We start from the raw sequence: 10,079 nt of genomic DNA on the forward strand, positions 1-10,079 counted from the left end.
TTTTCACATGGAATCACCCTAAAATGATTTTAAAAAAATTGAAAATTTGGCTTCCTAACATGTATGAATCTAATCACACAAGATCTTTACACTTACTAATGATCTTTTTTTACACATTTATGACACATTGTTTTATTTTATTGATTTATGACATATTGTTTCATAAATATTTTATTGTTTCACCTTCTGCTGTCTTTTGGATCATTATAATTCCCACAAGAACAAACATTAATAAATGAAATAAAGATCTTGATCTGTGGTCATTTTATAAACAAGACTAAAAACTGATTTACAAGAGTTGATGAAACTATGTTAGTTATGTAAACCCAGATGACACATTGATATTCAATTTTCCCATCCCATTTATATGGATGAGTGAATAGTTAAAATGATTTAAACTTTTAAGGAACGAGGAGGTTTATCCAAGTTGCCAAATCAGTTCACAGGTTAACGAATCTGCTGAGCAGTGCTAAGAAAAAATAGCAATATCAAAATTCCTATTTTAAGAGGACAGGAAAATAACTAGCAAGTTCGAAAAAATTAAAAATTGATACATATATTGTTTCACCTTCATTATTCTTTCTGAATTATAATTTATGTTGTGTAAGTTTAAACATAAATTGAGTGCAATCAATTTAAAAATCAGTTTTTCGGCTTTAAGGAGTAAAACTAATGAGAATTGTTTCTCACATAAATAATAATAACTAATAAAAAAAAAAAATCTTGCTGTTTTCTTGCTCAGCAAAGCTACTCAGCTAGCGGAACAAATTGACCAATCTACAAGAGAACCCATTTTCAAAAAGAAATTGGATTGTACACACCCTAATGTTCATTCAATTAGCTAGTATTAAGGTACATCAATCATCTGGACTTAAAAGATAATATTGAATAGACGTCTAACAATATTAATAAAGAACTTTTTAAAGTATTTTGCACCATTAAAAATCATAATTAAATTCAATAGCTTAACTCAAGCTCTAACACTATAAAAACAATAACTTATTAAGTAAAGTCATTAGCTTAAAACTCTCTTACAATAGCTTTCTTTGTGTGGTACATAAATCCATTCATTCCTTTGACAAGTGCTGAAGCATCTACTTCTGGAGTTAATGTTTTTGATGTGGGCAAAGTAACCACAGATGATTGGTGATTAACAACATTATCAAGACAACTTTTTTTCAATGTAAACTTTTGGACAGAAAAATTTTCCATTTTGTCATATTTCCTTTTTTTTTGTTCAATAATCAATGAATGTTCATCACCAGAAGCCCTGTCATAAACTAATGGTAGATTATATTTATTATAAATTGAGAAATTCATATTTTCTCTTTTAGTGGAACGGTGTTCTAAAATTTCCACTTCATTAAGTGATGAGGATATTGAATTGTCTTGACATGGAAAAGTTGAACTATTTGAAAGAGCATGTCTTTCTTGGTAACGCTGGTTGCTGCAGTGTAAATTATTATAAACATTTTTAGAACAAAGCGATTTATTACTTTTGTCAATTGATTTGTCTCTATAGAGGCTCAAATTTGCTAAACTGTCTTCATCAGTATTTTTTTCACTAAAATAATTGTGAGCATTAGTAGAATCTGGCATGTATAGCTGTGTATTTAGGATTGAAGGTTTTAATATGTTTTGCTTTGTTTTATTTTTTAATTCTATTGAATTGAAAATATAGTTGAGGGGCACAATATTGTCAGGCAGGTCAAGCATTCTTTCAATACATGATGCTAATACAAGAGAGTAGTTTTCACCTCCTATATTTGTTAACATATCATCATAAAAAAATCCAATTAAATCTTCACTATACTGAGGAAAGATTTCTTTCAGTTCAAATATGATATCTTCTTTTTGTGACATATCTATTCAGAGAAGAAAATATATATGCATATAAATACATACATACATACATACATACATACATACATACATACATACATACATACATACATACATACATACATACATACATACATACATACATACATACATACATACATACATACATACATACATACATACATACATACATACATACATACATACATTCTTTAAGAGATTTTATTTTATATATTCCTCAAGAGATGGTATGTATGTATGTATGTATGTATGTATGTATGTATGTATGTATGTATGTATGTATGTATGTATGTATGTATGTATGTATGTATGTATGTATGTATGTATGTATGTATGTATGTATGTATGTACACAAGAGTATATACAACAGAAAGAAATTATTTGTGCTATTTAGTGCAGCTCAAAGCAGGTTCACATGCAAATATAGTGAAAACAACTGAATTAAACTAAAAGACTATAAATAATCAAAAAATCCAATTTTACCCTATTTATCAATCATTAATTAAACAGTTTTTCAAAATTTTCATGAAAAAGGAATTAAATTTAAAGTAAAATATATTTCTATAGGTTTAGAATCATTCAAACAGAAGTTGGTGTTCACTGATGTTGATGCAGTTACAAAAGCTATCAGCAGTTTTGTAAAGATCAACACATTAAGTACCTTGGTGTGACCTAACAAACTCCTATGTTATAAGAAAGTCCTAATGTAACACATGCTGAATTTCGTATAGTGTAAAATAAATATTTGGGAATAAAAATTTTGCTTTTTTAGCTACTTAGATATCTAGTACTTTAACTAACTTTAACTAAATCTTTAACTAACTAGATATCTTGAATAATAGATTTTTTTATTCTAATTAACTGCATACCTTTTTTTATAACTAACTAAACATCTAATTAGTTAAAATAACAAAATTATTTTCCCGAAATATTTATTTTATATACAAAATGTATCATCTGTTACATTAGGACTTTCTTAAAGTATAGGACTTCGTTAAGTCACGCCACGTTAACACGAGTTACTTTAATTTTGTTTTCTTAAAGTGGATCAGGATGGATCGAAGTGGTTATAAACGCTTTTACAGAATTTTCACTTTTACAGAATTTAGCTTTACATTAGGGTGATCACGTTCTGTAGGTAAAAATTCAAAGTTGACCAATATCAAATGCTTTCAAGTTTGTTTGTTATTATCATTATTATTTTTTTATTTGTTTTTTTTGTTTTTTTTGTTTTTTTTGTTTGCTTGTTTGTTTCTTTAGGTCTATAAAATATTGGTGTCAATTTTGATTGAAATAGGAGAATATTTATCATTGCCTCAAGGACGTTAGACTTTCGATTGTTCTTCCGAGAATACACTTTTTAAAACTACCTATAATTTTAAATTATAGGTAACTTCAAAAAACTTTATTTGATATTTATTAACAAATTAAATTTGTGCATGAAGTATCTTTGAAGAATTTGTTAATTATTAGCTTTTTATATTAACTTTGAATAAAAGGCAGTTTATTTATATTAAGGTTACTAAATAATGGAGAAATCTAAAAAGAACATTTTGAATTTCCTCATCACAAGCGGTAATACGAAAATGGTCGTCAAAGTAGTGCCTAGTCATTAGTGACTGAGACAAGAGCTAGGCAAGTCATTAACATGACTGAACCACAACATGTCAGAGGCAAAGTTCTGTTTAGGGGTGAAATCAACGTGACTGTTTTTAGATATACAGACTGCTGTACCAGTGGCGTACCAACATGTTTTGGGGCCTAGGGCGGCACTTGGTAATGGGGCATATATATATATATATATATAGACTACATTAATGAATGTATGTATAACACATTATCTTTCTCCACTTTCTTGAAAACGTTTGTAATAAACAAAAATTAGCAAACACCATCTTTATCATTATCTATCAATTTACATGTTTATATATATATATCCCACTGATCTCAAAATATAACTGGATAGCGTATACGAAAAAATTTTTTGAAGCCAGTTTTGGCCTCCCAAGATGGCGGCGGAATTAAGGAATGGTGATATGAAAATTAAGAAACTGATGATAATCAAGTTTTATATCTTAAGCTCAATTATTGATAAATATATAATTTTCTAATAAAAATCTATTTTTTTTGTTTAACATAAGTTTTTTTCCATAAAAATAACGGAATATTACATATTTACATAAATTTCAAATATAAATATTTTTTTATTTAACAAAACATATTCTTACAATAAGTTGCTCTATATTAACTTTCTATTTTTCGTTTTTTAGAATAAATATAATAAAACAAAAATTCTCAGTAAAACTAAAAACAAATTTTAACATTAATTTGCTTAAATTTAGTATGTTTAATAAAAGTAAAGAAAAAGTATTTGTTTGCTTGTGCAGAAATCTCAAGTTTCAAATAGTTAGCATTCGTTATATAATTTATGTACCTTTTAGTTCTTAACTACCCTATGCTGTGTGCTAGAAGGTTAATAACACAACAGCATGGTAGGCAGCTGATTTTATTTTTAAGATAAAATGTTTTTTAGGCATTAGTTCATCAGATAAATTGTAAATGCTGCATGAACTATTAGCTGAGCGCTGTGATTACACACAACTCAGAGGTTCCTTCTAGAGTTATTGTATATATATATATATATATAATCATATCATAAAAATATTTTTGATTGGTTTTTGAATAGGATAAGTTTTGTTAATTGCTTCCTAAGCTTTTTTCCAGTTATTTTGGCAGTTTGTTTTTTACCCAGGTGAAATAAGTTTAATCAGTGCAAAGAAATGGTTATCAGTTATAGCTGAGTCAAACATATGAGAAGTTTGTTCATTAAATATTTTTGATTAATCAACTGATCTCAAAACAGCACTAGAAATGGCATTTTGAATTCCTATTTCATTTGGAAGGTTGCCATTTATTGAGGCAAGCAACCTTTGGAAACATCTTTCAGTTTCTTCGCATATGATAGCAACACTTTTGGTTGCTTTAATTAAACCTGCTCTGTCTTTGAATTTTAAAAAACTGATTTGTTCGAAATGATAAGAAAGTACTAATGCATTCCAACATTTAATGCAGATGGTTTATTGTAAATTTACATATAAAATTTTTGATAAGATACATAATGTTGATAATGTTAGATAACATACAAGATATATGTTATCAAAACATTCCCTTAATGATTTGTTTTGAATAACAAGTTAAAAACAATTGACTCAATTATTGAGAGCTGAAATATTACAAAGAATAATATATAAGTAAAATAACATATATTAAAAAATAATATTTTGTACTTAATTTTTTTTATTAAATACTATATCCATTAATTACATGTATGTATTAAATAATCCTAGAAGGAACCCCTGAGTTGTGTGTACTCACAGCACTCAGCTAATAGTTCATGCAGCATGTACATATCTGGTATCTTGCTACAAAAATTGAAAATATAAAATTTGTCAAAATTGTAAGTAGACACCACTGCCGTTTACCATACAGTCGTGTTATCAACCTTCTAGCACACTGCATTGGGTAACTAAGAACTAAAAGGTACATAGATTGTGCATAAATATTATTTAATCGTAAATTACACTTAAAAAGTATATCGAATATTTTGTACCTTAGTATCTAAATAATTACTTTAATTGTCTGATTTTTTCAGAAATCATTTCATTTCTTTAAAGTCATTAAAACTTTATTTCATAGTCTAGTTTTTCTTTCAAAACTCTATTTATTTTCTTTAATATTTCTGTAAAAAGCCTTATAAAATGTACATCGATCACCGCTAAGAGCTCCGATCGCCGCCATCTTGGGAGGCCAGTTTTGGCTTCAATTTTTTTTGAAAAAGGAAATTGAATACGCTACCCAGTTATATTTTGAGATCAGTGATATATCCATTAACGCCATTTTATCACTTATAGAAATTCATTTATGTACACAAAGGACTAAAACATTAGTTTTGATTATTTATTTTAAATGATAATACAATGATGTACAATGTACAGTAAAAAAAACAGATTTACAGCAAAGAGTTACCTCCAGAAACACATTAAAATGCTTTCTTGCGAGCCTTGACTTCTGCAAATCGTTTGATTAACTCATCAAAATTCACATGTTTTGCAATTTCGTTTTCTACTGATATTATGGCCAAGCTCGTCAAACGAGACTGGCTCATTGTAGAGCGGAGATAGTTTTTAATTAATTTCAATTTTGAAAAACTCCTCTCACAAGAAGCCACGGACACACATATAGTTAGAAACAGTTTAAGAGCTTCAGTCACGTTTGGCAACGATTCACGAAAGTCCATTTCAATGATAAACTTAAGCATTTTCAAGGATGTCCATGCAGCTGCAATGTCTAATTTGATGCCAGAAGCCTTCAGATGCCTTCTTAGCCTCTTTACTTCAGACAGCATTTCTTCCTCCTCTACATCATTGAAAGTTTCTGAAAACTGATGGGCATAGGTTACAATTTCTTCTACTAAAATCTTCTCACGCAGCCTTGTTAGGCCTATATGCAGGAATAAAGTTATAACTTACCATGTAACTTGGTGATGACGAACTGAAGACGTGATTTGCTCTCGAATTATTGAGGTACTGAATGATAGAGTATATTAATCACATTAACGAAACAACATAAACATCCGTCAGTCTGCCTGAACCATCATGAACCATAGACTCGTAGGTAGGGCGGGCGAATCTCTTTATTAGTACTCGCGGGTGTGAGGGAGGAAGCTTCGCGGAGGGCCTCCAAAACAGTCACAGTGGTTGTTATTGGCCTAGATGTCATTTCAATTTCTTACATCTTGGTTTGTTTGCTGTGGATGTTTATTATCTTGGCAAGCAGATACGATCATGTTTCAGGTTCATTTTTGTTGTAAACAATTATGATTACATAACAAAAATGTTGATTATTACAAAATCCGGCTGAAGTAAAAAAAATATAAATTATATTAACATTTGGGGGCCTACTCCCAGACGGGGCCTGGGGCGGACCGCCCCCCGCCCAACCTTCGGTACGCTACTGTGCTGTACTTGTCATACACTAGGGAGTTTTGTCACGTGACATTTTATCGTGGAAAAAAATATCGTACGTTTTTGAAAAACTTCGTCCAAAAAACACAACAAATGATTTTATGTAGATGTCGAAGAATAAAAACCCACCCATGAAAATAAATAGTATATACATATATATAGATGTTTTTTTTTTTAGAAAAGGTTGCACTACAATTTTTTTTGGACGTCGTTTTGCTTTAGAATTGATAAAGTTATTTAATTTTAAATGTTTCAGTTTTGTTTATATACAAGTAAATTAAACTAATTCTTTCGTCCCCACATAAAAATAGATTCTGCAACTATTTATTTATTATGTCAATCAGTTTTTTTTTTGTTTTTTTTTTTGTTTTTTTTTTGGTAGTCTAATAGGGTGGGTTTTTTGTTTTCTTAAGTGGAGATTTTTTAAATTTCCCCCGTCTTTAGATATTTTTGAGTGCGATAAGGTAATTTTGCCGTTTCTCTCTAACTAGTTTTCGTCCTGTTTTATTTCCACGTTTTTCACTTGATAATTTAATAATAAAGGTTAATTTAAATTAACAATTCTCCTCAAAGATTTGTTACGGTTATTATTTTGTTACGCTTAACGTATTATAAATAAAAACATTTAAAAATTTAGTTTACGTTGAACAATTTTAAAGCATATTCTATAGTTAGTTGACCATTTAATAGTAATATTGCAAAAAAAATTATATTTACGAATTGTTCAAATAATTTGGATTTACGATTTAATTTCTAATAAAATTTTATTGCTAAAACGCAACTTTTTACGCAAGAAAAAAAAAAAAGATAAAAGTTTTTTTTTGGTGCAAAAGGTTTGAGATACTTTAAGGAAATATTTCATAAAATGTACATGAATTGAAAACATTAAAATACGAATATGTTTGGAACTAAATAAGCTACAGAAGTGGTTGAAACCATTTTGAAAATAAAATACATTAAGGAATCCAATGTATTTTAAATAAAAAGATTTACGTTGGCTATAAAAATTTGCCTGAACTCCCTACATACACTTAAAATTTTCATGATATATTTATGAAATGTAAAAGTTAATAAAAGGATAATGATAAGATAAATAACATAACTTTCTCGCAATGAACGTTGCAATTCTACAGCTATTAAGTTAATTCTACGTTATTAAGTTAAGTATAAGGGAAGTCTTTTTTTTTGTAAGTTTTTTCTTTCAACTCAACTTGACTGAACTTAATCTGATTAAATAATACAAATAAAGTACTCATTTTTTCAGTGAAAAATATAACAACGATTTTGTGTTAAAATGAACAAAGATAGTTTGTGGTTCCATTAGTTTGATAGGTTGTGGTTTCATGAAGTTTTCGCACTCAGTTTATACTCGTTCATAATCGATAGAAATATCTTAAAAGGAAAAAAACCGCTCAAATTATTTTTACAAAGATTTTTAGTTAAAACCCATTAACACAAGGAAACAGCGTTAAGCCAATTTTTTTTCACTTTACACGATTGCTTCCACGCACTTCAACCCAACTTACATGCCTCCTATCCCTATCCCTCCCCAATATCTGAACTTATTTTCCTGTTTTGACTGTGAAATCAATTATAAGGAATATTTAATAACGCTTTCCTTCTGTTTTTCAGGAATATTTAGAAAAGGAATATTCGCAATTAGTTGAGTCCAGACTTCAGAATGAAGGAAAACGATATTTGATTTCTTAACTAAAGGAAAAAGATAAAAAAAAATATGCAAGTTTAACTAGCGAAGAAATAAAAGCTGAAACTTGTATGTTCATTTCTTCTCCTGAGTACAATTAGATTCAGTTAACTGAATCTAATTGTACTCAGGAGAGTACATTAGATTGAGTAATCCCAATAATATTAGAAAATTATCATGAGATGAAAATTATCAAACGATAGTATTTCAAAATTATGAGTATGTAAAAATAACCAATAGAATTTGGGGATAAGTTAATTTACCTCGGAACATCTACATACTTGCAAGTTTGCATAGTCAGATTGATTTTCTAGTTGGTAAAATTTTAGTGACTTTCTTGCCAGCGTGGTAAATAACTCAATATCAGAATTTCAGAGAAAGAAATGTTTTTTTTACAGACTAGGAAGTATCAAATATTTAAAGTTTTGACCTTTTCATTTCAGTTTGTCAACTCTATTTCATTTTATGAGTATCTGTTGCATAGATCATTTTGGATTTTTGAGTGGTGTTCAGCTATCGATTTAAAGAATATGTCACAAGTTTGTTTTACTTTCTTTATAAAGCAAATGGTTGATTTTGTTTTTGAGAAGTTTTTAAAAACAAAACTCAAAAGAAATATTGGTTAAAGTAAACGGAGGTTTTGGCCGTTTCAATTGAAGAAAAAGAAGAAGAAGAAGAAGAAGAAGAAGAAGAAGAAGAAGAAGAAGAAGAAGAAGAAGAAGAAGAAGAAGAAGGAAAAGAGGAGTAATTGATAAAAACAGTATTCAACATGAAACAATTCAACATAAAAACAGTATTCAACATGAAACAATTCAACATAAAAACAGTATTCAACATGAAAAGTAGAGTAAGATAATATTACTTGTATTTTGTAAACGTAATGAATAAAAAAGTGTTAACCATTACACTTTAATAGAACGTTTATTGAGTTTTTATTGTATAATTGAATATACTGAGGACGGTAAAAATAAACCTTAACCCTTTAACAATTTAAGGCCCAGCCCCTGTCCAAATTTAAGTCCAAACAATCCCCAAGTATCGCCCTTTTCCTTTCTTTTCAAAATCTTTGAAAAAAATGTTCTCTTATTCTCAAACAGAATAATTTTAATTTTAGTCTATTTAGTTTTTTTATTACTATTATTTTATGATAAATCAATACGTTTATATTTAATGAAGGACAGGGTAAGGAGAGGGTGTTTTGAAAAAAATAGAAAGTGGTTTCTGAGTATTTTTTTATTAAGAGAGGCTGCAATCTTTTCCTCGTTTTTTACTTTGGTAAGCGGAGCAGTTACAAGTGGAGCAGTTACTAGTATAATCGGTAATGTTTTACGAACTGTATTTTCCGCCCCAAAAAACAAGTACTGTAAAGATACTTACTCAAATCTCTTCTCTTGATATAAAATTTCAGCAGCCGTACATGAGGTACTAGCACACGCCGCTGAAATATTACTCCATTCTCCTGTTACTCTAGGTATGTTAAGGGGGGG

At 28.9% G+C, this 10,079-nt stretch overlaps 1 protein-coding gene across 5 annotated transcripts in view; it reads right to left on the minus strand.

Moving 5' to 3' along the window:
• LOC145193515 (E3 ubiquitin-protein ligase RNF216-like) overlaps window positions 1-1,893 on the minus strand; it is a 30,045-nt gene extending 28,152 nt beyond the window's left edge. Inside the window, exon 1 of one of the 5 annotated variants that reach the window (XM_090072684.1) lies at window positions 1,036-1,890. In XM_090072684.1, coding sequence (XP_089928810.1) covers window positions 1,036-1,863 — 828 coding nt within the window. In that variant the 5' untranslated portion in view covers window positions 1,864-1,890. Of the gene's footprint in view, window positions 1-1,035 lie in introns of all 5 variants that reach the window. The other 4 variants (XM_090072683.1, XM_090072688.1, XM_090072685.1 and 1 more) reach the window with 4 other exon arrangements.
• Window positions 1,894-10,079: the final 8,186 nt, after the last annotated feature.

This window comes from Hydra viridissima, unplaced genomic scaffold (assembly GCF_058129835.1).
Source record: "Hydra viridissima isolate aposymbiotic clone 2 unplaced genomic scaffold, HvirCarnegie_v1 scaffold_15, whole genome shotgun sequence".
Classification (NCBI taxonomy): Eukaryota; Metazoa; Cnidaria; class Hydrozoa; order Anthoathecata; family Hydridae; genus Hydra; species Hydra viridissima.